At 43.2% G+C, this 27,990-nt stretch overlaps 1 protein-coding gene across 2 annotated transcripts; it reads right to left on the reverse strand.

Moving 5' to 3' along the window:
• Nucleotides 1-1,211: 1,211 nt before the first annotated feature.
• NUTF2 (nuclear transport factor 2) lies at nt 1,212-27,813 on the reverse strand. Of its 2 annotated transcripts, none has more exons than XM_005152278.3 (5): nt 27,727-27,813; nt 15,873-15,990; nt 13,754-13,825; nt 10,490-10,588; nt 1,212-1,762 (listed from the first exon to the last, which is right to left on the reverse strand). In XM_005152278.3, exons 2-5 carry the CDS (start codon nt 15,969-15,971, stop codon nt 1,649-1,651), a joined length of 384 nt encoding a protein of 127 aa, XP_005152335.1. In that variant the 5' UTR covers nt 15,972-15,990; nt 27,727-27,813; the 3' UTR covers nt 1,212-1,648. The 2 variants fall into 2 exon arrangements, with proteins under 2 accessions (XP_005152335.1, XP_030907713.1); XM_031051853.2 differs by having other exon boundaries at nt 27,734-27,808.
• Nucleotides 27,814-27,990: the final 177 nt, after the last annotated feature.

The following is a 27,990-nucleotide window of genomic DNA, read 5'->3' on the forward strand; positions in this document are numbered from 1 at the left end:
ATAAGAATGCTGCAACAGTGAGCAGGAGGGTCCTAACATCAGCTTCCAAGAAAGCTCTGTTCCAATTCAAAGGCCAAAGCAGGCAGATTTGAATCATAACTGGCTCAAGCATGCCCCTTTCCAGGCTTTCCTCAAAAAAAGGATAATGCCATGGTCATAAACTTTAAAAGCAAGCTCCACAAGGCATGCTAATCCCTTTTAAAGTGGGTCTTAAGAGCTCAGTGAGCTCTGAAGGCAAAGTGAAAGCAGTTCTGCTCCTGTGCCACCTCATCTGCTGGACAGAACCTGAAGAAGGCTCCTGGGAGACCTTAGAACAGTTTCCACTGCCTAAAAGGGGTACAAGAAACCTGGAGAAGGGCTTTGAACACGGGCCTGTAGGGACAGAACAAGGGGGAATGGCTTTAACGTGACAGAGGGGAGACTGAGATGAGATCTTGGGAAAAAGTTCTTCCCTGTGAAGGTGCTGAGGCCCTGGCACAGGTTGCCCAGAGAAGCTGTGGCTGCCCCATCCCTGGCAGTGTTCAAGGCCAGGCTGGACAGGGCTTAGAGCAACCTGGTCTAGTGGAAGGTGTCCCTGCTGGTGACAGGGGGTTGGAACTGCACAAGCTGTAAGGTCCTTTCCTACCCAAGCTGTTCTGTGATTAGTTAATTCCTTCAGTGATGGAACACCGCCATTTCCAGGGTGGAGAACACATGACAGCCAATTGTGTCCTGGAAACCCACACAGCAGACTGTACTACCAACCTGTTCCATTGACAGTGCAGGGATGCTTAGAAAACCATGCAGAGCATAGATCTAGTCGGAGCTTCAGAGCTGGATATAAACTGCAAAAGGGCAGTGGTGAAAATTATGTCCTACCTGTGAAGAAAATACAACTGGCCTGTTCCACTTGAGGGTGAACGTAAAGACTGTCATGAAGATTAACAGGCTTCTGTGACTGTTTGCATCCTTGAGTGTTATTTGAAATGTTTGTCCTGGTAAAATCCAGCAGATAAGAACTAATCTGTCTAGAACTGTTGTCATAAAAGCTGCTGGGAAGGAGGGAGAAAAAAGTTGTATGGCCAAGGGCATATCAGAATTGCCTCTCCTGGTACAATTGTCAAGTGCTCTCCAGTCAGACTTTTAAGTCTGTAAGCATTTCCACACCAGGCAGACACAGGACATTCACAACAAGTACTATCACCTACTCCATATCCAACTCATTAAAACAATTTAAACTGTTAAGAAAATCTCAAGGTTTTATTGTGTAATGTAGCATTGGAACATCTGAACAAATCAGTATCTGGGCTGTACAGGCTGCTGTTCTTTCATGTCTTTGGGTTATAGAGCATCTTGTCAGTACATAACAACAACCTTTTGCATTATTACTTCTTTCTGAGGCATGCTGGTACAACACAAATTTCTCTTGTCAAATGCAGCTAAGTCTAACTTCCAAACATCATGCACAAGAAACTCATCTCTGACAATGTAAACTCAGCAGAAGGGAAGGTCACAGCTCTTGCTTTGCTCACACTCTGCAGTGCTGCAGGTTTGTGTATGATATTTGGAATGTGCTGTGAGTGTGAATAATACCAGTAAGAGGAGAGAAGGAAAAAAAAACCCAACCAACCAAATAAAAATAAAGCTGGGGTGCTTCGGGGTTGCCAGCTCAGCCAAAGTTGTGCAGTGCTAGCCTGAACATGTCATTGGTGCAAACCCAGGCATCATTGATGTTCTTTAATAGAAATATCTGGTGGAATCCCATTATAGGATCTTCATCAGCCTGCAGAGAGAAGAAAAAAAAGTTCAAAAAGCTCCTTTACTTCAAAATGTATTCCAAAACTCACAGTAAGACAACTGAAAAGCTGATGTTCACAGTGATGTCACATGCTGTAAGATGCAGAATACCAAGAGAGACACTTAATACAGCCAGAGGTTCTGCTCCAGGGCACCTTGCAGACAAACACTGAGGGCCTAAGGACACAGAACTCCTGCAATGATCTGAAGTTAGGGTTTTCTGGAAGACCTGGGCCATGTCATTCCTGCAGCTTCACCACACTGATTAAAGCATGCCCACCTCAGTGCTGAATCACACATCTGCTTTGGACCTTGCCTGGGAACCAGGCATAAACCAGGGTGCTTCAAAATCAGATTTTAGCTGCTATGCTTTGGTGACAGAAGGGAGTTTCTATGGAAGTTGGTATCAATATTGTCTCAATGACCTAGGCACTGATTGAGGCTTTTGAAAGCATTCCTAGAGTAGGTTCAGCTGGCCAGCAACACTGTACTTTCCACCTCTGCCACCAGGAACAGCTCAAAGGGAGCAAAGTATCTGCTATAGCTGCAACAAGGTGTTCCAAGCCCCGGGAATCTTTGCAGCAGAGCCTCAACTCCTGCCTTCGACAATTCACCTGCATGCACTAGCATAGAGCCTGTGCGATATGTGGTATTAACTACAAAGGTAGAACATACTATTAGAGGGAGACTAGTTCTCCCATCTAATGCTTACCAGTCTCCTCAGAGACATCATGCAGGAACTGAAGCCTGAAACCAACAGAAATGATTCCCAGATGAGCCAGAAATCATACAACAGGATACAATCTGAACAGCATGGGACCAAGCTACAAAACAGTCTTCTGATGGCGACCACAGTGTAGTCATTCATATTCACAATTCTGTTTAGCATTTTGGGAGATTTTAAGCTCTATTCTTTCAGCACACGGCCATTTAGCTTCAGAAAAAGGAAAAAATGCATAAAAAATAAGGCACTGAAAAGCAGCAGCGAGAGCAGCACATGAAACAGTCTGTCAGAGAGCTGAATAGTTATTCACAGTGCTCTACTGCTCTCTACCAAGAACAGCACATGAAAAGTGGAAGAACTACAGAATAAAAAAAATATCTTTACTTTAAAAAGTAATACATAAATAAATATAAATATATAAATAAATATGATATATAAATAAATATATAAATATTTATTATAAATATATAAAAATAAATATAAATATATACATAGATATAATAAATACATAAATAAATAAATTGACGGGGAAACAAGTCAGCTTTGAGGAGCAACTTGCTACACCACAGTTATACCACAAACCAGCAGGTCTGCCAAAGCACTGGCAGGATCAAGTGCATGTAGAAGCAGCATTCAGCTCTAAAACCACTGCCAGGATTTCACAGTGACAACTGCCTAGGAAGTGGTGTGGATGAAGTGCAGTTTCAGTAAGTGTATGCTAATCCACAGAGGAAAACCATATTAGCTATGACCTCTCAGGAACATGATATTGAAATCATGCTGGACAGATTTATTTCTTAAACCAACTGGGAGCATAAAAGCTATCAGGGCAAGCACAGGGTTAGCAATTATTAGAAAGGCATAGAGAACCAAATAAACAACCAAACCAAACCAGTTGCAGCAGGCAACTGCGTAAGTACACAGAGAACACCCACATACCAAATCCTGCATGCATTTCTTAATATTAAAAAAAAAATATGATAAGGAAAGGCCAGAGAAGCACAAGAAGGATGATCCAGCTACAGGACAACTTCCTACCAAAGAAAATCAAGAGAGTCTAACTTGCAAAGCTGTAATCAGGGCGAGAAGAACAGGCAAGATAAGTTGCTATAAAACCATAAAGGACAAAGTGAATAAGGAAAATACAGCCAGAATTTAAGGCAGCAACAAGGCCAGAAGTATGAGCAACTCAAGTGTGCAGTAGACAAACAAAAGAAAAGTCCTCAAGTAAGACAAGTGTCAATAAAGTCACTCTTCAACAGACTGATGAACTGGGCAGCTTATTGTCACATAGATATACACCTTCCTCTGCATTAGGCAGAGACTCCCTAACAATCAGCACAGTATGAACACAAGCAATTATGCTGACTTAAACCCACCATCCATCTCGTTCATTACCACATGGCAGCAGTCATGCCAACTATTTCAGGGAAGTATTATCACTGTTACAGCTGCTAAGAACAGATGCTTGCTTATCCATGCTGAAGAGCTGGTCTGTGAACCAAAACCTGTGTGTTTATGCCTCTCTTAGCTTTATACTGTGGCCTCAATGCTGCTTCATAGTTGTTAGGTTTCTGGCCATGAAGGAATGTTTAAAAAGCGCATTAGAACCGTACATTAAAGTTTGAGATATGGTCGCACACAGACAGTTGCAGTCAATGGCTCAATGTCCAACCGGAAACTGGTGACGAATGGTGTCAGCATCTTTGTTGGTGACATGGACGTCGGGACGGAGCACCCTCAGCAAGTTTGCTGATGACACTGAGCTGTGTGTTGCGGTCAACACACTGGAGGTAAGAGACAGGATCCAGAGGGGCGAGACAGGATCCAGAGGGGAGTGGATATGCTGGAGAGGTGGCCAATGCCAACCTCATGAAGTTCAACAAAATGAAGTTCAAGGTCCTACACCTGGGCTGGGGAATCCCAAGCACAGCTACAGGATGGGCAGAGAAGAGATTAAGGGCAGCTCTGCAGAGAAGGACTTGGGGCTGCTGGCTGATGAGAAACTTAACCTGAGTCAACTCCAGTGTGCGCTTGAGCCCAGAACCCTCCCCCCCCCCGGGCTGTATCCCCAGCAGCGTGACCAGAAGGTCAAGGGAGGTGATCCTGCCCTTCTGCTCTGCTCTTATGAGACCACACTTGGAGCACTGTGTACAGTTCTGGTGTCCTCAAAATAAGAAGCACATGGAGCTGCTGGAGCAAATCCAAAGGAGTCTACAAGGATGATCATGGGCAGGAGCACAGCCTGTACTATCAAAGGCTATGAAAGTTGGGGCTGTTCAGCCTGGAGAAGCTGTGTAGAAACCTCATAGCAGCCTTCCAGCATCTGAAGGGGGCCTGCAAAGATGCCAGAGAGGGACTCATCATCAGGGACTGTATCAATATGACAGGGGGTGAGGAGTTTAAACTTGAATGGGGAAGTTCAGGTTAGATACGTGATAAACAACATAAATAGTTTGCTTCAGCAAAAGCTTGCTTTATCTTTGTTTTTGCATTGTATCCTGCTTAAGCACAATCACAGAGGCGGATGAGAAGAACGTAAGTTCCTGAAACTGTGAACAAACAGGAACAAGGGACTTTTACAGCCAGACATAGGATATGGCAGTCATGCTTGATCGAACCAACATCTAGTCTGGAAATAACAAGATATAAGGGCTTTAGGCACATGCATGGGTTTAAGCAGGTCAAAAGTCCGTATCAAAGAAGACTACTGGTCATTATCAATTCGCTCTTAAAAGAACCTCCTGGATATGCGCAGAAGAAAGAATGAAGGTTGCATCAGCCGTTGGGAGGTAGGATTAATCTTCCTAAAAGTCCTTTGAATATGTGAAAGGCTTGACTATAAGAAACTTTGACTCTGTACTCACAAATGTGTATGCAGGACACGAAGTCATGCACCCAGCGCTGTAAAAAAACCTTTGCTCCACTGACATTGTCCCCAGTTAAATTTTTCTAAAGGTGAGCTCATTTCTCACAGATACAAGGCAGAAGTTCTCCCCTGTGAGGGTTCTGAGGCCCTGGTACAGCTTGCCCAGAGAAGCTGTGGCTGCCCCATGCCTGGCAGTGTTCAAAGCCAGGTTGGACAGAGCCTTGGGTGACATGATCTAGAGGGAGGCATCCCTGCCTGTGAAAGGAAGTTGGAACTGGATGATCTTAAGGTCCTTTCCAACTCAAACCATTCTATGGTTCTATGACATGACTTTGTAAACCATCTTACTAATACTATCCCTTTTGACTAATCACGAAATCAGAGTACCAGGTAGTAAGGGATCTCAAGGATCATCAGGTGCAATCTTTCTAGGCAAAGCACAATCTAGACTAGATAGGCCCAGCACCCTGTCCAGCCAAATGAAGTATCTAGCACTGGGGAGTCCACCACTTCCCTGAGGAGGTTATTCCTGTGGCTTGTTGTTCTCAGTATGAAAAATTTTCTGTTTGTGTCTAGTTGGAATCTCTTCAGGAGTAATTTATACCCATTATCCTTTGTCTTGTAGAATCCCAGACTGGTTTGGGCTGGAAGGCACCTTAAAGCTCTTCCAGTTCCAACCCCCTGCTACAGGCAGGGACACCTTCCACTAGACCATGTTGCTCCAAGCCCTGTCCAACCTGGCCTTGAACACTGCCAGTGATGGGGCAGCCATAGCTTCTCTGGGCAATTTCCAGTTTTAGCTCTCAAGCTAATGAAAAAAGAAAGAACAAGGTCCTACTTTTCCATGTGACTCCTCATAAAAAGAGAGTCCCTTCTTCATAGCCCTGACCAAGTTGGAATGAATTCATATTCATGTCAGCTCCTTTCTAATGCTGGAGTTTAAACCAGGCAGGCAGAATCATTTCAGCTTGAACTGCTTCTAATCACAGCTATTACTCAGCATTTAGTATACTCTCATTTCCCCCATGGTCTTCTTGGGTCACTGGGGCATCTATTACAAGTTTTGTAAGTAGCCTGCATACCAAATTTGAGCATGCCATTACTGACATGAGTACAATTTAAAACTATGCCTCTGGAAAAAGGATACCACCACCAGAGTGGTTTTAGCATAGATTTGCTCCATTTCTGCTAAGCCCAGCTGCACTGCAGCTCTCAGTGCTTTGGCTCAAGGAGAATTTCCTACTCTCTTGCACAATTCAGGACAGGACACATGAAAAAAAATACTTTGCTATTGTTCAGATGGCAAATTCTTCAATAGACACATTATTGCTTTCTTCATTCCTTTCATATCTTCACAGCACAGAGGAGCTGTATACTTTAAAAACAAGGAAAATCCTAGACTATATTTAAGGCAAATTAATTTAGAGTCTGTTCCCAAAATTCTGAATATGTCCTATTAACACACAGCAAAGACCCACAGCTGAGTGACTAGAGATGCTCTAGAAGGTATAGACTAATCCTGTCCCATTTTAGTCTGGATCTTTACCACAGGTCAGATAACATCACTGAAATTCTTTGCCCTTAGTTTTCCACCCAAGATCAGCTATGTCCAACTCAAAACTTGTATTCTAGATGTAAGGCTTGAGACACAGGGGCTTTATTTTTCCCACAAAGCTTTCCTTTATGCAGTTCTCATTATTTCATTACATCCTTCAATTAAAACAAAAGCAGAAGCAGATTGGAAGGATCCTCCGGTTTCCAGCCTTATCCTCTGCACAATCACAGACTAGCAGCAGCAGTGTGTCCAGAACCACAGCATGGTTTGAGTTGGAAGGGACCTTTAAAGATCATCTCTTCCAGCACCCCTGCCATGGGTAGGAAGTACTCCCACTAGATCAGGCACAGCTTTGTCTAGCAGGGTCTTCCAAGCCTCCAAGCACAGACATTTCACAAGGTGTATAGGCACCAGGGTTTTAGCTTTCCAGTGAGAATCTTCCCTGGTGCTCAGTCTGAACTTCCCAAGTTCTGGTTTGCAACCACTGTCCTTTGTTACACTGTCTGGCACCACAAAGAACAATTTGTTTTCAGGTTAAGTACTCAGTTACTTTTCACCTACAGGGCAGATTGCCCTTAGTCCCTCCTCTCCCAGTTCCACAAACCACATATAGAACACTGACAATCTTGGCAACTTTCTGAGTACTTCCAGTTTTAGTACATCCTTTCTGACCTGCAGGCTCAAACTGTACAAAGTTCTCAGCTCAGAGAGCCATGGGTCATGTCAGAGTATCAGATGCAACACTACTCTGCAATCCAAGTTTACCTGCACAGCTCTTCTCTTTTCTGGCAAGAGACAGTTTTCCTCTTCCACTAGCACACCACAGCATCTGCTGATTGAACTGTAGAGCTGCAACTATCCTTATCTCAAAGGAAAGGCTAATTACTTAAGATAGCAGGTTCTTTCAAAACTACCAGGCTTTAAGCACTGCTTTAAGTGTTCAGCATGCATTACAAAACCATACAGTGATTTTAGTTGCAAACTGCCTTTCCCTTTTAAGGCTAGGAAACACTCCATAACAATTAATTATTCACAATTAATTCTGCAACAACCACTTCAAAATTCACACTCCGTGGGAGAGCCACAGGTCTGCCAGGTTGCTCTGAGAAGGCACAAGCCACAGCCATGCTTCTCAGCCGAGCTCAAGGGACACAAGAGCGAGAAGAGAGCACTTCTTACTCAACCAGGACAGCGAGGACTGCATGGAAGAGTGGTAAGGCAGAGGGTTAGATGTTGTGGAGGGCTAGCCTGAAGACTTCATTAGTGCACACCCAGGCACCTTGAAAACTTTTCAACAAAAATGATTGGTGGAAGCCTAGAACCTGGTCATCATCTGCCTGAGCATGACAGGAGAAATACGTTATGAGGTGAAACACACTGGGTAACATTCTGTATCAACACTGGCAAAATAGGGTCACACCAAATAAAACTCAGACCTACAGGCTTAAACTGATGCTTATTCTTCCTAGTTGAAGCAAGAAAACATGTATCCAAAGAACAGCAATAAAACATGATAAGAGAATTACAGTAAGATCCTTGCTAGTGACATGCACCCCATTTAGATTCTCTATTATTCTCCAGCATCATCTTCAACAAGCTGCTGTGCCCAGTCAACTCAATGCGGATGATTATTCTGCTGCAAAATAACGTTGCTTTGTTTTAATTTACAGCTCATACTGGTACAGATACACATCCTGACCTGGTTACATGTCAGTAATGATTTCAGTTGACCCCAGTTAAATCCCCCTCTAACAGGGAAGGCCAAAGGCTTAAAACAAGTTAGATTTGATCATGACAATGGGAATACTTTCATCCACTATGCTCTTTCCAAATACACAGATGCACTAACACATGATCCCTGAATTATTCTGGATAATATCAAGAAGCTTAAGTTATTCAGAGAATAAAAACAACACTACTCCAAGCCATGGTATTTATGGAAAGCTGCCAGATTATGCATCTACAACTCTAATGACCATACTAAGGATAAAACCCAAAAGCTGTACAGAATCTTTCAGTACTTGGTATCCTGACACAGGATTCAACACTGTTGCAAGCAGTGATCTGCTTGATGATTTTGCAACAGCCTTAGAAACACAACAGTGCAAAACCAGGTGCAGATATGAATGACCCAAGTCACTTAGTCAATGAGTCTTGGGCTCATCACTGAGCTTTGTGCACACCCAAGATTATAACAGATGAGCTCAGCACGTCTGACTTCATGCCTGTCCTGCAATTTAGTGCTCCATGGCCACGTGTGGCTGTCTTTCCTCAAGAGTGTGTGCAGGTGGGACTGAGCAACAAGAAAGCAGGAACCCAACTTTCAGCTAGGAAGAGGAGGAGCTGTGGTGAGAGCCAAAGCTATCTATGTTAGGCTTAGAAAAGGATGAAATACACTTGGAACCACTCTTCTCAGCTGCCCAGGCCAAAACAGTTAGGAGGAATTCAGACCTTCAGTCCTACATTTGCTTAGTTAACAGCTCAGTTAGTGCAAGTTTGAATGTTCTCATACTGAAGGTGCCATTCAGAGTTAACAGGAAAAGAAAGCCTAAACAGCCACTTTAAAAGAAACTGGGATCAAGTAGCTCTAAAGACTGAATGGCTTTAGGGTCCTGACTTGACTGCATGGCTGGACCAAACCCTGACAAAACTACCTCCGGTAATTTTAACTATTGTTACGTAATTTCACACTTTGCAAATAATCACTGCCCACTGTGAGCAAGTTCTGCCTTCACCTGACTTCACATACGGATATTTTTTGCAGATTCCAGGACAATTTCTTTCATAAGTAATCCTACCAGTTTACAAATCTGTGACCCTGGCATAAAATGCAACATGTCCTCCGCAGAACAGGACTGGGTCAGCTTACACCGTTCAGCTGTGTAACTGAACAGCAATAACTTAAACCACACTGTAATCAAAGTACAGCCTGAAAAATAATCTGATTTCTTCAAAGAAGCAGCTGTTTAAACAGTAAGCGATCTCAGAGGCCAAACTCCCATTGCTGAACCAGTTTCAACCACAGAGGGACTGCACTGCATTAACACCAGGACTGTGTTCTTGTGTACAGTGATAACAAATAAAAAAGCATGGTCTTACTGAAGGGTTGACAGCTGACAAAGTGTCTGCAAAGCCACAGCTCAACGCACAGGTTACATCAAAGAGCACATTAGGCAAAAAGTGCTTATATTGTCCAAGAACACCGTAATAATGCTTTTAAACACAACAGAAGACACTGAAGCCTCATTGCACCAGAGTAAAGGAAATACTGATGTTTCCAGAGCTCCTGATATTTGCATGCACAGTAAAAACCATGGCACTTTGCTTGGCAGGAACATAGGGCTGTCAAATTACAGGTGGTTTACTTAATGCTAGTTATCTGAAGGGGTGGGCAGCTTCTTGACAGTCTGGAAGAGCAGGAGAATGATGCCCCAATACAAGCTTACTGGTGTTCCTTCCCCACCCAAGAGAGCATTTTAATGTTTTGAGAGCTCAGATTATTTAGAATCCTAAAAATAAAATCTATGACATAAGCATTTGTTAACCTGTCATGGAAGGAGTTTACCTTAAGCTGTCCCACTACCATACTGAGTATACAGCTGTCAGGTGTAGGTTGGTGGTCTTGTGCTGTGATGCTGTGTTGTATTTTTTGGAAAGGGAGGCTCTGTAATGAAAAGAAAGCAAAATAAGGAAGTATATAATCATTGCATGATGACAAAACAGAGATCAAGCAAATCCAACATTATGAAGCATTTGACTTATTTTGGCAGTACTGTTGTAACTCGGCACTACTCAGGCTGGGTTGATCACAACAGTTGTGCTTTTTAAATACCAAGACATGAAATAATGTCACCCTGTACAGTAAACAGCATCTTTTCCTCATCTAATTACACTGCCTGAAGAGTTTCAGATCAACTCTAAGCTGAAAGTCCACATGATGAAGGCACAAACATGTTCAAATAGTGCTTTGAACAGTGTTCAAAGACTGTATGATCCCATACTGGGTTTTACCAGACAACTCCCAGCTAGCTGTTTTGTTCAAGTGGCTATGAAGAGAAAGGAAACGTGGTTGACCCAGAACCAGTTTCCAAGACTAGAAATCCACATATCCACCTCTCCCCTTTTTTACTCCCTTAATGCTCATGTAGCCAGTGCAAGTGTGTCTGCAGTTATGTATGCAAGGAACACACACTGAAAACCACCAGATATTGGGGTGCAATCCCTCTCTTTCAACCAAAACCACTCTCATATTCCAACCATGGGTGACTCCAAGCTATGAGCATCAAATATTTAGGGGATCTCAAGAGTCCTGTCACACAAATGACATTTCCGCACTGTTCTGTCAAAAAGCTGTGTTAATGCTGATGCTTTAGAAGTGGCAGCTCAGCACAATAGAGCTCTGAGAGACCACAAAACCCAGAGTCTATGCACTGCAAAGGACAGCAGCACATGGTCATTTAAACCTCAGAGTGTACTTCAATGCCTTTGCTTCATTTTCCTTATTTGTCTACAGGCTCAAGCAGACCCAAACACGTTCTTTGACAGGTTCTGCATTTCGTTCTAGGAGAAGGAGCCTGAAAAACTTCCTAGAAGGCCTAGGGTACAATGGGAGACCTGAGTCCCAGTGTCAAGAATATGAAGTACTGTTTTGCCTGTAGCTGATGTCACTAGGAATAATACCAGCAAGCTAAATCCTTAGATAAAAGAGAACACAGAAACTGTGAAGGATCAGGACCTGGGAAGCAAAGGAAGTGTAGGGAGCAGCCCTCTAATCAGAGGGACACTATTCAAGAACAGTCACTAAAACCTGCAGTGTTTCCTCTTGGCTGGGAGAAGAATCTCAACCTACTATGAACTGCAAAGTGAGCCAACTGGTCTGTAATATGGAATAGACATTTAGGAACAAAAAAAATCCAGAGCACTCTTTCCTGAACCACCTGCAGAGTATTTTCCAGGGTCGCTATCCCAAACTTGAATGTGCAATGTGCCCACACGGCCTCTACAAACATAGGCTGGAGCATTGCACACCCTTTCTTTGAGAAAAGAGTACTATGAAGCCTGGTTTCAGCTCAGCACAACAGCTTCTTGTTGAAGAATTCCTGCAAGAAGAGTCTCTTGAAAAGGCAGAGGGATGAAGGGGAATTAATGAGTTTGTACCCAGAACTCAGCTTTCAGTGTGATAAAATGCCAATGAGAGGTGAGACCGGAGGGAGAAAACTTTCCAACTTTGGAGTCAAGAGTGCTACAAAATTGTAATAAAGAACCAAAGACAAGGCTGGGTAAGACAGTGCCTGTTTCAAGTACCTGACTGTCCCCTTCAGAGGACAGGACCCCAATGGCTGGCCGGCCAAGTGAACTACTCAGGTGAAGCGGTGGGGAAAATCCCACTGGAAAAAGTACAGTTACCCGATAGAAGAGATCACTGATTTTTACAATAGAAAGAGGCTACCTCAAAAGGATGATTGCTTATGGACATCCATCTGTACTGGAGAGAAGCATTCTTGATCTGAAGAGTACAAAAAAACAACTAACACGTGAGAAGCTACACAACAACCAAGGCTTTTGTGTCCTCTGACACTAAAACTTGTCTGTGCTTCACTACCTAAACTGCTGAAACCTCACTGAAGCCAGGTAAGAGAAATTCTGCAAGAATAAAGTTGAGTAACTGAAACTCACTCCTGGCAACAAAGCTACCTGTCCAAGCCTCCTCCTTGGTCCAGGAAGTTAATAGAACTACAGGATAATTACTTCAAATGCTCAACGAAAATCAGGCTTCCCCTGATTAGGACAGGCACTCTATTAGAAACAACTCTGAAGTCCAGCACCAATTAAGAAAGAAGGATCAAGTATTAATTCCCACTCTGTAGCAAGGTACAGGTGCATCAGTGAGGACCTTCTCAAAGGCAATGCAGGCATCTAAAACACAGATCCACGGGCAAACCTCAGCCTTCACAGTTCAAGATGTCCTGTATGAAAGCAGTGATTCCAGGAGTGATAGCTGTGCAACAAGACAAGTATATGAGTTAAGGACTTTTCTTCTCAATCTGCAATAAAAATGTTGTATCTGCCTGATATACCATGCTCTGAGCAGAACGTCTGAGGACCTAAAGCATGTTCTCCACATCTTGTGAGAGAAAGAAACTTTTGAGTCTCATGACAACTTGTCAGTATGCCCAATTTTATAACAGAAGCATATATTTACCCAAAAAAATAAAACTTCCCTAAGTTTAACTAAACGAACACAGAATTTCAGTCCCTATGGAGTTATAGAATGCTCTCACTTGCTGAAGAGGAAACTGCTTTCAAAGTCATAACCATAACTGCTCACATCTGAACAGCTGAGAAATTATGCATTGAGAAGTCAGGCTCTCCACTGTAGAAATTATTTGCAGTTTATGTACTGGAAAGCAAATGGCTCCTTGTAATCTTTAGCCTGTCACAGGCAGATCCAAATAAGTCTGCTATTGCTACTTCCTTGGCATGCTTTAAAAGAGCAAAAAACACCTTTTATTCCTCCAGATCACAGGACCATCTTATGAACTGTATTTTCTTTAAAAGTAAGTTAGCAATGTCAAATGTAATTACAGTCACAAACCAATCTCGCATATAAGAGAGTCAGTTAACATTCCACCAGTAGAGCCCCCAGTGGAACACCACACTGCATAGAATTAATCACAAATAATGTTTTTCGTAGACCAGAAGTTGGAAGTACAAGTCCCACATTTGATATTTTTAAACTGCTGAAGTCTAACTCAAATTTTCAGAAGCTATTCACTTAAGAGACTTCAGAACTGTTTCCCAAAGCATTCAGGAAGGATTACAGACTTACAGAGAGTTTTTCAACAATAGCTGCTTTGCCCTGGAATTGCTGTCCTTCCCAAGTAAGGCATGATGCATCAATCTGGGGGGGAAAAGAAAAAAAAAAATCATCAGTCTGCTTAGGTAACCCTTAAACAAGCCTGGTCAGGGATTTGGTCTGCTTGGCACAGATCCTTAGGATCCAGCTATTTGAAAACTACCTCCAAGGAAGATAGAAAGAAGCTACAAAGAGCAACTGAAAAAGTCTGGAATAATCCACTAGAAATTAAACAGACTAAATTTCATTATAATGATTCTGTCAGCAAAGAAGGTTCTGCCTTTGGATCAAAGTTAGCTCCCAGAAACAAATCTAAAGGGTACAAAAAATAAACCTAGGGACACAAAGTCAAGCATATAGAAAGACAAAAACATATTAAGAAATCTGGCAAAATGAGTTCCTCAATCAATTTTTTTTCCTCTCAGATACCAATTTGTATATCCTACTCACACCCGGAAACACAATGTGCCTCTAAAGGTTTTCTAACAGACTGCCCTCTGTGGCATGAAGTGACTGAGGTGGTTCAGCTTACAGGCTCTTCTAGGATATGAGGGAGGGTGTTCTGAGCACGCTCTGTCAGGTACAACAGCAACAGACAAGAAGCTTTCTGCTCAGCTTGGGATCTGTTTAAACCAGAGTCACAATATGCAGTTGCTGACACAGCTCTGCCTTTTCAAATCCCGTCTTAAACAATGGCAAACAGACATTTAAATTGGTTTCCACTCAGCTCAAAGTCTGCCTGCTGCCATCTCCAAACAGCATCCTCACCCTATACTTGATAGCCCAAGTTCTTGTGCACCCTATCACAGATGGGAATTCCTTCCACCTTTTTGAGTTTAAATACCTCCAGGAACACAATTCCCAACTCTTTCCCATCCAGTTTTTAACTCTCCCTGAAGCTCTGAATGCCTCAGCAGAAAATGCCAGATTCCTAAGGACTCCACTTGCATGCTCTCTGGTAGACTTTTCAGGGCCTGTTTTTGACTCACACCATACCAAAAAGCCACTTCTTCCAGCCACACTGTGCTGAACCTGCACAACATCACAGCCACTTTGAAAAAGCTTCTGGTCCTCCACATAGCATCAGGAGGAACTATACAGTGCAGCATGAGCCAAAAGAACAAAGGTAACCAGGGTACACAACATGAAGCATTTTGGGGTCACAGATGCAACCAAAAGCAGTATGAAGAGCCCCTGAATACAGCCTCAAGCTCTTGAGTTTGGACATGCTTCTTTTAGGAGAAGACAGATTGTGTAACCTGAGGTCACACAGCAAATCACCTGGCTGATGCCACTTACCTCTTACATGACATCAACCTGATGCTGACAAGTTGAGAAGCCAGGCCAGGGAATGAGGCCATCCTTTCATGTACTATTGCGTTCAAGTATAGAAAGCCACAAAAGCAGAGGGGACCCAGAACTTGCCTTACTGAACCCACTTCAGCAATTAGCTGTTGAGCACACAGTGATGCAGGACCATCCTGATGTTTCAAAGAGCAGCAGATGACAAAAATTAAGCTGCTGAGGAAATCTGCTCTTACTGAAAAACACTCAGCTTCACACCGTACATAATTAGTGTCCACCTGACTTGCTGCTACAGGTTACCTTCACAGCCACCATCAAGAATCTGGGAGCAACTGCTTCAAAAATAAAAAGCAACTGCTCCTCTACTCCAAAGCCTTACAGATTAAAAAAGGGCATAAAAAAATAAGCGTATTTCATTATAGGTAGTGACACATGCAAAACAGAGGAAAGAAGTAGCTGCAGCATTTTCCTGACAAACAACTGCAGAAGGTAACTGCAGAACAAGTCTTTGGCTTGGCACTCCAATTTGTAATTCAGGCAATTCACAGCAAAAATGACTGGCCCACATCCTTACCTGGGATCTGTGACAAAAGCTCAATTGACGTGGATTACACCACTAAAGCAGAAAACTGAACCTTCAGATGAAGTAGATACAGGAATGCAAAGTAAATCCAAGAGCTCTCTGCTGCATTCCCAGATGCTATAAAATTTGTTTGCATGGTCTATTAAAGGGAAACCTGGACAGATAACAAGAGAGCACCCAAGCCCCCATTGTGTAGATACTTACATATATTGCTCCTAACTGAGTCCTATCTGCATCAAAAAGCTGGTAGTAATGTTGTACGAAGCTTGATCCAATCTGCTCCCAGATAGGCTTGTCTCCCATTCTGAATCCTCACCAGAGACTACATAAAAAAAAAAAAAAGAAACAAAACAAGTCATCATCAGAAAGGTCACAGAAATATAACACTTTGCTTCAGTGTTAGGCAGCAATAAACAGGTCCTCTCAAGTGGCCAGAATTTGTCTTCAGAAAAAGTAGGACAAACCTCACTTGTGTATTCCAGACTTGTAAATAAAAAACTTGGAAACCAACTGATTAAATTCCTTATTATTTGGAGACTTCTAGAGTTATTTCAGTGTGAAGTCACAACTCATATACAAAAGTGGAGAATGAAACTATTAATTGTTACCACCTTATATTCACGTATTTCAATAATTATACCGGCTGAAGAATCTGGCAAGCACTTGCCATTTCAACTTGATCTCATTTACTGTAAACAACAGACATGTTAATATGGACTCTTTGCATGTGCCTTACACCAACTGATTTATCTGTTCAGCTCCTCAGTATTTCACCATCCCCAGGCCCCTCTAAGGAAGAGTGTTGTCTCAATGGTACACAATAGGAGTTAATTCACTAGCTCTTTGCTTAACACACTTCCCTCTTCTATCCTGTCACTAAAGGTGAAGTACACTTGGCATTTGTCTATCAGCCTGCAGCAATTTCAAGATACAAAACATGATTATTTCATAGCGGTGAGAGCCTGCAGGTCCCAGGGTAGGTACTGGAAGCTCAGAGACATCCCGCATTTCCAAACATGAGTCCCTTTATTTTAGGGGGATTAGACATACAGGATGTGCAACAGTCCAGGCAGATGATCATGCAGGATCAGTACAAATTATTGCTTTACCATGCCAGTGAGCTTTTCAAGACAGCAATTTTCTTTATCCTGTTCTCTCTGAAATACTGAAGAAATGTGCTAAAATTCAAAACAGAACACCCCTGCACTAAAAAAAATATGACATTACTTTTCAAGATCTGAGTTTACTTCAAACAAACTAAATCATAGTTGCTAAACATCAAGATCTGCCAGCCACTAGACCATCTCTGCAATCCCTGACTAGAAACCCTTGAACCACAGGTCTGTGTTGCACTGTGAATGTGCAAAGGGGTGAATTTCTGGTTTAGGACACAAGACTTGACAGCTTGGCTTCCTTTAGATGTCAATTACTTACATACCTAAGATTTGACAAATTCTTAAAAGCAGCAAAACACCATATTACCAAGTTCTCCATGTCAAGTATCACTAAGCCTAGCTTTCTGTGCATCAGACAAAAAACCTCTTTTCATGTTTTAGGCCTTCAGCTGCTTTGAGCTTTACTCATACTAATGGGAACTGAAGTGGATTCAAACCCTAGGCCAGCAGTATTAGGGTTACACAAATTTGGCCAGACTTACAGAAGAGCAAATATATTTTATTAGACCAATGGTATAACAGGAGATAGCATACAAGTTTTCAGGGTGGTTAATTCAACTACCAAAACAAAATATAAACCAAAAACCGCTAGAGCTTAGATACTCAAAACTACCTGTGGGAGAAAATGGCTGGCATCTGTGGAGCACAGAATGTGACAGCACAAAGTGCTGGCAAGGTGGTTGTCCCTGCTGAGAATGGAATGCTCTGTAGCCTGTGAAAGAGGAGAGGTTCAGCAAGAGCAGCTTTGGTGGGAGAGACCCAAAAGCACACTGTGAGTTTTGACTTCCAACTAATGCTGGCTGCATGCCAGCTCTCAAGTGCACTTCAAAATCTCAACTTTATTCAAGGATGAGGTCAAAGATGAGCTAAACATACCTATTCCATTTTAAAATGGGTTGAATGGGGCTTGGAGTAATTTGGTCTAGTGGAAGGTGTCCCTGCCCATGGCAGGGGGTTGGAACTGGATGAGCTTTAAGGTCTCTTACAACTCAAATTAGTCTGGGATTCTGTGATTACCAGCCACCTGATAATCAACATCAAGCTCAGCAGTCCTGCACACTGACTAGAAATTCAAAGACTTGTTGCCACATAACATATTTGGACTTCTCCAAGGAGATCTACAACCTGGCACCAGTCACCACCACAAGTGTTCCACTAGTACTTACAACACGTGACTTGGTGGGAAGGAGTTTTACCCAGTGTGGTCACTCCTCCAGGAAAACAGATCACGAATTAAAAAGCCATCCAAGTACAATGGATTTAAAAACCAAAACACAATCACCAAACAACTTAAAACCTACTTCTTACAAAAGAAAAAGTTGTATTGATTGTTCATCCACAGTTGTCACATACTAGCCTAACCTAGGGCAGATGTAGAAATCAAATAACTTCTGCTTGTGTTACAGGATTTTATAGTGAAAGAAAATCACCCTAAAATCATCACACTAACTACCTGGAAACTCTACTGCGGGATGCCCACCCTGCTGTCAGGGAAGACTTATGTCTTGTTTGGAAAACCAGCAAGACTTGCATTTAGTCTTGAAGTCTGCTGTTTCCATTCCAGACCTGAAGGTGTCTAGAGGTGCGCAGCTTGGGATGGCAGTGGTGGAACCAGCAAGCAATCAAAAGTGAAAAATCATTTATTTTAAGTTTTTGTGGATGGTTGTAACTTTAACCCATGAACTCACATCACTATGATATACCCTTTCTAAATATTCCAGTGCAAATCTAGTTGACAGCATAAAGGTTAAACTGCCACACATCTAATGTTGAGATGAAGTAGTGAACAACAAAAATCCACAGCTTATTCTCCTGAAACAAAGCAAATTAGCTATTCCTACATTAAACTGCAAGCACACAATGTGCATTCCCCCTCAGCAGCTCACTGTACCATCATACCAAGCCAAGATCAAGTTGTATACTAGCACAGCACCTCATTTAGACCTGAGGCTTTCAACTCCTCAAGGCATAACAGTCCCACTCAAGCACCAGATGCATTCTGTTCAATCCTGCAACTGAGAGAAAGCCTTTGAGGATGCAAGAAATGAAGAAATTAATATTTTAAATACAGAGTAGTATAATGGTTTCTAAAACTAAAAGTCAGCATGCTAGCTTGCTATCTCCTTCCAAAACATGTATTTGTGCTTTGGCAAGTAAAATATCCTTAAATAAAAATAATCAGCATAAACTTGACCAGTTATAGTGCTCATTTTGCAGAAGCAACCACACACACAAAAAAGATGTTCCTTGATTTTTTTCTGCTTTTGTTACAACCTTGCTCTCTTTCCTGTGCCACTCAAATGGTTTTGCTGAACACTCTTGCTTGCCACAGAAGGGTTTTTTATTTTGCTTTTCTGATTTGCCACCTTTTCCTCTATGCTCTCATGTTTTCTGCCTGCCCTCAGACACAAGAAAAGCTTAGTGATGTACCTAAAGAAAGAACAAGATAGAAATGCTCTTGCATGTCATCAAGCCCAGTTCCTTTCAATAAGACACTATACATGTAACATCAGATTGATACATTTATTAGGCTGTTTAACAAGATAAGTGTAATATAAAAGGCTTTTAACATCTATTCCAACACTAGGAAGAATGCAGATGTTCTAATGTTGTCAAACATGAGGACAACACTGATGTGCCTCAGAGCCATCCAGCCAAATCTATCTGTGGTTCACTCAAAGTTTGGTTACAGAGGCAAGAATATCCAGCTAACATTAAAGCATATAAAAGAAGCTTCAGTAAGCTACAAAGCACCTAAGACGTGCCATATTTGTTCTTCTAAAGGCACCTGCTGGAAGTTACCACTGTGTATTACTGAATATGCTACCTAACTGAAAACGAGACATTTTCCTTTAGCCAATTAATTTTCTTTCCTTTGTCACTGCAAAGCTACCTCATCACATCCACTTCAGAACATCACAGTCAATTTGATTAACAGCTTCTACACAGAAGTACAGTAGCAAAGCTGAGCTACCATCATGGAGTATAACACTTCAATTTGCATAACTCACTCAATTTCCTGGAATATGCTCATATTGGAGCATTTATATCCCACCTCAAATACCACCCAGCAGTCAGTGCTTGAGCTGAAACCCAATCCAGTGCACAAAAGCTGCAGCTACCAGCAGCAATCTCTTCAACAGGTACATGCTGACACTGCAAAATTAGGATCATTGCTCCACAGGAGACTATTCCACAGTGACGTCTAAATCACATTTTCCAGTACCTTTGCCAGGCCACACACTGACACAATCTCAAGGGTAAACTCCAGCCCTCCACCCATCTCTCACCACACTTCCTACTGATTCAGAGAAAACTCCATGAACAAACTCACCAACAGAGTTTCACGCTGACAAGCAGGTATTCTTTATTGCGACACCAGGAGACACGGGGGATAGCTCCTCCTAACATGTGTCCCCCTATTGCTCTACAGGCCATCCTTATATGGTCACCGGGCATATTACATCATTTTCCATAAAGTTTACAAAAATGTGATGGTGGTCTTTAAGGGTCGTTTACTTTTCCCAGCTTAATTAACATTACAGACATAGCAATCATCCTGCCCTTCTACTTATCAGTTAAAGTGTTCCCATCCTGGCCATCAGCTAGTCCCAGATACTCCCCACCCCCAGGTCCTGTTCTTCCATTCTGCTTTTCTCACACCTTTTGTACTAAGGTTCTGAGGACCTGAAACTATGTCAACTACCTTCATGCACGACGGTTATTTTCCATTACAAAGCCATCAAACTTATCATTACTTAGAACTGATTACATTTTGTGCTTTTGTGCCTCCTTGTATCACTAGAAACCTCAGCATAAAAGGTACCATGGTATCCTGAGTATCTTCATTCCGTGCCTGTCCTTTGGCCTGGCACTGCCACTGCTGCACAATGCCTTGGGGTACACAGCATCCTTGCACACACAGCAAAGCTCTTGTGTCCAACATCTCACATTACAGGAAAGGGAATTTATGCCCTAACCCACACAGAACTTCCCAGTTTCCCAGCACAACAGGCTTTCCTACATGCCGTCACAAACTTCGAACATCAAATGGATTCCACAGCCCCACAATCCTGGCAGCCCTGCCTGCACAGTCTATATTGCCCAGTGCTTCTGTTGCTCCTCAACCTTGCCAAATCATTGAAGGTGACACTACACAACAAAGCCTCTCTCCCCGCTTCCCCATAGGTTCCTCCAGGTTGTCTTGTGCCACCAGCCATGCTGGTCCAGGAAGCAGACAACTGCCTGAATTAACCTCCCCCCTCACTGGCTGTTGGCACACGGCAGATGGCAACATCAGCACAGGAAGCTGCATGAACCAGAGAACAGTAGCACCAGGGAAGAAGATGCATCAAGGTATGAAACAGCAGAAGACTAGAAGAGAATGGAGCCTGCACATGAGCCATGAGTGACCTTGATTTAGACCAGGGTTACACTGGCCTCAGGTAGCAGGTTTTCTATCCACAGTATCTAAAACCACAGAATCTTTCCCATGGCTAGACCCAGCTTTTAAGTTATGATCTACACTCATCCCTCTTTCTTCTCTGTAATAATTCTGGGCATGAGAGATCAGCATAAACACACCAAGACTGCCCGTAACTCCTGAAGGGGAGCACAGCCCTTATAAGACTAATTTCTGCAAAAAGGCCTGGATGAAACCTCTTCCTATTGCCTCCTTCACAAATAAGGAGCCACAGAACAACCTGGAGATGATTCTCTGTCAGCATACTGCAGCATAAAGTCCAACCTTCTGCTCAACTGATATCACCAAAGCTACTCAGAGGTGTAACCTAAGGAAAAGGTTTAACCTTTTCACCTGACAAATAAAGAATTGGCTGCTGACAGACAGTTTTCCATGGAATATATAAGCACCAGTGACATCTGGAGCACATGGACTATCAGCACATCTCTGCAATACAAAGAAAGATACAATAATTGTTTCAACCAGCAGTTACGTTTGCTGCATTATCGGACCTGGACACATGCAACCTGACAGCTGTCAAATAAAAAAAAAGAAAGTCTTTTTGAATTCAAGTGTGGCAGACCTGCACTTCTAAGGAGTCCCTGAAGAAGTCAATGAAAACTAGTATGAGCAATAGCAAAGCATAATGGAAAGTGCTACAGGAAACGAAAATGGTCTCCCAGGGATGGCCACATTTAAAACACAAGCTGGATTCAAAGAATCAATGAACAACCATCACAGGCAAGTAAGCTCCGTAAAGACTTGCTGATCTGCAGAACACCAAGAAAGAAACAACTGAATTTAAAGAGGAAAAAAACTCAAACCAATACATTCGAACATGCTAGTAAAGGGAACGAAAACCCAAAACATTTACTATCCAGTTATGACTACGCTTATTTCATAAGTAGCCAGAGCATAAATAAACCACGTACCCTGGATATAAAAGCTAGCCCTATATACCACTGCACCAAAGTTAAACTCTCTCAACACTGAATTCAAGCTTCTTTTCTGGAAGGTTTTAAAGCCAGCACCAATGCTCCCCTTAAATCGGGGCTATTGGTCCTGGGGTACATGTGAATCCATAGCAAACATGATTTAGACCATCAGTTGTTGCATCCTTCACTGCTGATTAACGAGAGTAAATAGGGACAATGAAAGAGCTCTCAAGCTGTTTCAGTTCCTGTCATTCATCAAATTTCTAACACATAGTTTTGATCGCTCAGATTAAAAATAGTGAGCAGACTTTAGACAACAACAAAAACCAAAAAAGTAAAACAGCAAATATGTTTTGGACTATTTTTCCTTCAATCTCTTTTTTATTGCCACTAAAACTGAGATATGAGCATCTCCTATGCACACTTCTAGGAACACGATGGGACCAGCATCACAGGACCACTTAATTTGCTCTCAAACAGATCATCTGTTCAACTACACCCAGAATTACCTGATAACAGGTCACCTTTCTTTAGCAAAGGCACACACTCTCAACAGAAGAAACCATGCAAATTACCACAGAATAATTCAGGTTGTAAGGGATGTCTTCCAGCTCAAAGCTGAGTCAGCTAAAAGATAAAACAAGCTGGCCCCTGCCTTCATCCACACCTTGATTCCAAAAACCTCCTGATGATGAAGACTACATAACCTCTTTGCCAATCTGTTCCAGGGCTTGACTGTCCTCATGCAGAAGGCAGGTCTCCCATGTCCCTCCTGTTCCAGTTTATGCCCTTGACTTCTATCCCTCCACCCAGTATCCCTGTGAAGAGCTCCATGCTCCTGATAATGGCCTAACAAGTACTGGCGGTTAGGCCTAAGCCCTGCTCAAGCCTTCTCCCCAGGCAAAGCAAACCCTGGCCAGGTTGCAGGTACATTAACACAGGGATGACAGAACACTGGAATTTACTCAGGGACATCATGTACCACAAGTCATTTACCTTAAATACACTGTATTTCTTTCTGATAAATGACAATTCAGTGATCAATCTTTCTCCATTTGAAAACCTCCAATTGAGAGGCAAATTCAGGCAACAGCTGAAAGAAAGAAGTGCTTCCCCTAGGTACCTTCACTATCATCTTCACAGCAGCTGATTGGTTCATGGAGGTTAACAATCTGAAAATTACTGCTCTGGGACCATCAGAAATTATTGATTCCAACAGAGACCTTCATCAAGTAATTGCTATGGGCTGGCACTGTGGAAGGAATTAGATTATTTTAATTATGCTTTCAGATCCAAAAGTACTTATGTCTAGATATGTGAACAACGGAACGATGGAAAGGGAAAGAGGGGAAGAGTGACAATACGCAGCCTGTTACTTTCAAAAAATACGGAAAATAAATTGACTTCCCCTTCTCAGTCTTTTCATTCCTGTACTTCAACTTCATTAACAGAAATTAATGCAGGAATTACAACAACCTGAAGTAGATGGGTTTTTTGGTTACAAATGTCAGCATGTACAAGGCCACTAGCAAACAAAATACATGGGGAGGACTCTGGAAAAGCTTTTGTTGTGCCTACAGTTTGATGCTTGTCTTGTCTGCAACCTGACAACCCAGTAGAGTCACAAAGCATCAGTCACGGTGATTTTCAAATACACAGACATCTATCACACATAACTGAAAGGAAAACATAATGTTTTGTTAACACATCTGCCATTTTTTTTTCAGCACAGTATTCTTTATGCAAGCCAAAAACTGAATTCAAGTTTCTATTTCTTTTCCCCAGGATGAACCCAAGCTTGCCCAGTTTTAAAGCAACAGAGGAGGCATGGGGGAATTGGAGGGGAGAACTGCTGCATTGTATTTTATAGTTCACCTTATAGGCATTGCAACATAACATTAAATCTCCAAGAAACAACAGAATGTAAGAGTTCTACCGATCTGTCTCTATCATGACAACTGTTTCCAGTTAAGAAAAAAAATACTGATTTTTAAGTTATAGAAGCAAAACCACCTGATTTTAGTTATACATACTTCTCTATCAAATCAATCAAACTTAACCAGGTTAATTCATGAACTCAGTAAGAAAATAACATTCAGTGTTAATTTTCATTCTAACTAAAACTTCTACCAACAACTGCAATATGACCCTTGAAAGTTTTCTTGAGGTTCACAACTGAACTTTTGGACATAAGAAAACAATCAGTTTTATGTGTTTGTCAAAGCAGCCAGTTGTGTAAATAACAGCCCTGAATTAGATGAACCAGATGATCTTTAAATCCCTCCCAACCCTATGATTCTATGAAGACAGCACAAAGTAATCATCCTTGCGCAGTGCTAAATGTCAGAGGACCAAAATAACATTGCTATTTCACATTATACTGCCACATAATTTTAGGTTTAGTCCCAGTATGCCCCTATTATTGACTGGCATCATTCCAAACATAGAAAATTATCTCTAATATGCTCTATGATCCATAAGCTTTTCACATGTATATGCAAAGCTGCTTGTACCTCATCTCCATTTGACTGGTATCAGGTCTTCAGTTGTGATCCAAATCTCAAAAAAAAAAAAAAAAGCTGGGAAAAAAATGTCACCAGGAGTTGTCTGACAGTGTCTACCTGTCTTACACTTCCAAACCGACACATTTCCTTTCCTGCTTTGTCTCCTTTCCCCTCCTCACAACTAACAACACTCCTGCATCAAGAAACATGGTACATACATCACAAATATGAATACCTAAACTGTCTGTGAAGCCACAACAGCTAGGAATTTTAGAACAACTTAAAGTAATCATTACTTACAATGTTATTAGTATATATCATACTCCTTACACAAAACATATTCTGTATCATCACTAACGAGACAACCTCATTATTACAAAGACAAAAGAAATCCCACCAGAGAACTGCAGAAAGTTGTTCCCACTTCGCACTATTTGAAAGAACTGAACAAACACAGGTGTTAAAGCAAACCTATTTAAACTCATCTACCAAATAACTTGCAATCATTTTGAGAAGAGCTTGAAATAATAATTAGGACCCCAGTGAGAACACTGCTAAATAGTCCAAAACCGAGGTAAAAACCCATTGCACTTTAGATCATGTGTTTCACTGGTAATGGTAACTATGTATGGTAAATACTTCTACATGGAGTTCTGTGAAATGCCTGTTTTTGCTGCTGCTAAAAGAAAACTCAAAGGCATCAAATAAAAAGCGTTTCTTGAACACCAGAAAAAGAGAAAGCAAAAGAGGATCAACTTCAGAAGATGGCTGATTAAGGAATGAGATTTAACTTTCAAGTAGAATCATAGAATCATAGAATAGTTAGGGTTGGAAAGAACCTTAACATCATTTAGTTCAACGCCCCTACCATGGGCAGGGACACCTCACACTAAACCAGATCACCCAAGGCTTCATCCAACCTGGCCTTGAACACTGCCAGGGATGAAGCATTTACAACCTCCCTGGGCAACCCATTCCACTACCTCACCACCCTCACAGTAAAGAATTTCTTCCTTATATCCAATCTAAACATCCCCTGTTTACGTTTTCCCCCTTCAGATACTGGAAGGCTGCAAAGAGGTCTCCATGCAGCCTTCTCTTCTTCAGGCTGAACAGCCCCAACTTTCTCAGCCTGTCTTCATATGGGAGGTGCTCCAGTGCCCTGATCATCCTCGTGGCCCTCCCCTGGACTTGTTCCAACAGTTCCAGGTCCTTTTTATGTTGAGGACACCAGAACTGCACACAGTACTCCAAGTGAGGTCTCACGAGAGCAGAGTAGAGGGGCAGGATCACCTCCTTTGACCTGCTGGTCATGCTCCTCTTGATGCAGCCCAGGACACAGTTGGCTTTCTGGGCTGTGAGCACACACTGAAGCCGGCTCATGTTCATTTTCTCATTGACCAACACCACCAAGTCCTTCTCCACAGGGCTGCTCTGAATCTCTTCTTTGCCCAACCTGTAGCTGTGCCTGGGATGGCTCCGACCCAGGTGTAGGAACTTGCACTTGGCATGGTTAAACTTCATGAGACTGGCATCAGCCCATCTCACAAGTGTGTCAAGGTCCCTCTGGATGGCATTCCTTCCCTCCAGCGTATCAACAGAACCACACAGCTTGGTGTCATCGGCAAACTTGCTGAGGGCACACTCAATCCCACTGTCCATGTCACTGACAAAGATGTTGAACAAGATCAGTCCCAACACCAACCCCTGAGGGACACCACTGCAGCTGGACACTGAGCCATTGACTGCAACTCTTTGCATGTGGCCATCCAGCCAATTCCTTATCCACCCAGTGGTCCACCTATCAAGTAGCAGTCCTGCAACCAGTTCCTACGCAAGCATTTACCTGGGATTTGTTCCACCTCAACTGCAACACTGTGTATGCTCTAAAAGACACATTTACACTGAAAGTGTTGGACTTCAAATGAGAACAACTAGCTGAAGTATTATCACAGCCTGCGTTCAACAGAAGTTAAATGGGAATTGCAAGAACAGCATCTTGGGTACTTAATGTCTTCACAAACCTGTACCATGTCAACAAAATGCAACATACACTCCTTGCTGCGGTAAATTATTGCAGGTTGAGATGTTTTTTAGGCTAAAAGGGTGACAACCGCTAAAGAGGTAGAAGAGAAAAAAAACAAAAAACTCTTGTAGAATCACACAGGAAACTGGCAACTCAAAGGAAGACCCACCCAGCTGCATCAGATCCCCGAGCACATGCACTTTTGGTAGCTCTCCTCCAAGGAGGCATAAACCTATGTGACAAAGCGATTCCACCCCTTCAGTCCTCGCACAATCTCCTGGCAAGGCAGTAAGAGCATCAAGAACACCCGAAGACCACTCCAATGCAGATTTTGGCTACACAGATCAACTCTGACAGTTCTCCCCCTCTACATTCCGGTTCCCCACCCGACCCCCGATCCCCCACCCCCTCCCGACAACAAACTATCGCACACAGAGGTGGGAGTACCGCCGGGTACCAGAGAGAAGTCCTGGTGCCTTAGACTGCCGCTCCCCCAGGTACGGCCGGCGCTCCGGAGGGACGGAGGCGCAGGGGTCACCATCCGGCCGCCCGGAGCTGCACCCTCAGAGCTGAGGCCCCCCGCTTCTCCCAGAGTAGCAGGACCGGCTCTTTCCCCCCGCCCCAACCCCCGCCCGCGGGGCCCCACCCAGACCCCTCAGCCCCGAGCAGCGCCGCTGCCACATTTCTCTCAGCCGGTCAGCGAGGGTACCGGGCCCCATCCGCCGCCCCTCCGGGACAGCAGTACCGGCACCTCAAAGGCGGGGAAGGTCAGGGCGGCTGCGGCCGCCGACTCCAGACCGGCCGGCGGCTATGCTGCGGCCGGACCACGGGGCTGAAGCCGGCAAGAGCGGGGTGGGGCTGCACCATGTGCCAGTCGGCGCTCGGGCTGAAGGAAGGCCAGAAGCCGGTAACAGGTCCCCGGCCGCGCCACTCTTATAGCTCCTGCCAGCACTCACCCCTCACCTCCTACTATGGCGGCGGCGGCACCGTGCACGGCGCGAGCCCCTTAGCCTCTTTCGCCCGCGCTCCCCACCCCACCTCGGCCCACCCCGCCCCGGCGGCCCTCACCACGAGGCACGCTGGGAAGGCGAGTCCCACCGGCGCCGGAACGCGCTGTGGGAGGGACGCGGAAGACTACAATTCCCAGCGTACCCGCGAAAACCCCGTCGTGGCTATTTTAACTGAAAGGAGGGGGCCTCGCGGCGCTAGCATCACAAGGT

This window comes from Melopsittacus undulatus, chromosome Z (assembly GCF_012275295.1).
Source record: "Melopsittacus undulatus isolate bMelUnd1 chromosome Z, bMelUnd1.mat.Z, whole genome shotgun sequence".
In the NCBI taxonomy this organism is placed as follows: Eukaryota; Metazoa; Chordata; class Aves; order Psittaciformes; family Psittaculidae; genus Melopsittacus; species Melopsittacus undulatus.

Excerpts from the sequence above, each read along its gene's own strand:
- NUTF2 (XM_005152278.3), bottom strand. The coding sequence starts at position 15,971 with ATGGGAGACAAGCCTATCTGGGAGCAGATTGGATCAAGCTTCGTACAA. Across the intron at positions 10,589-13,753 it reads CTATTGTTGAAAAACTCTCT|AGCCTCCCTTTCCAAAAAAT; the intron begins GTAAGTCTGTAA and ends TTTTCATTACAG. Across the intron at positions 1,763-10,489 it reads TGGTAGTGGGACAGCTTAAG|GCTGATGAAGATCCTATAAT; the intron begins GTAAACTCCTTC and ends TTCTCTCTGCAG.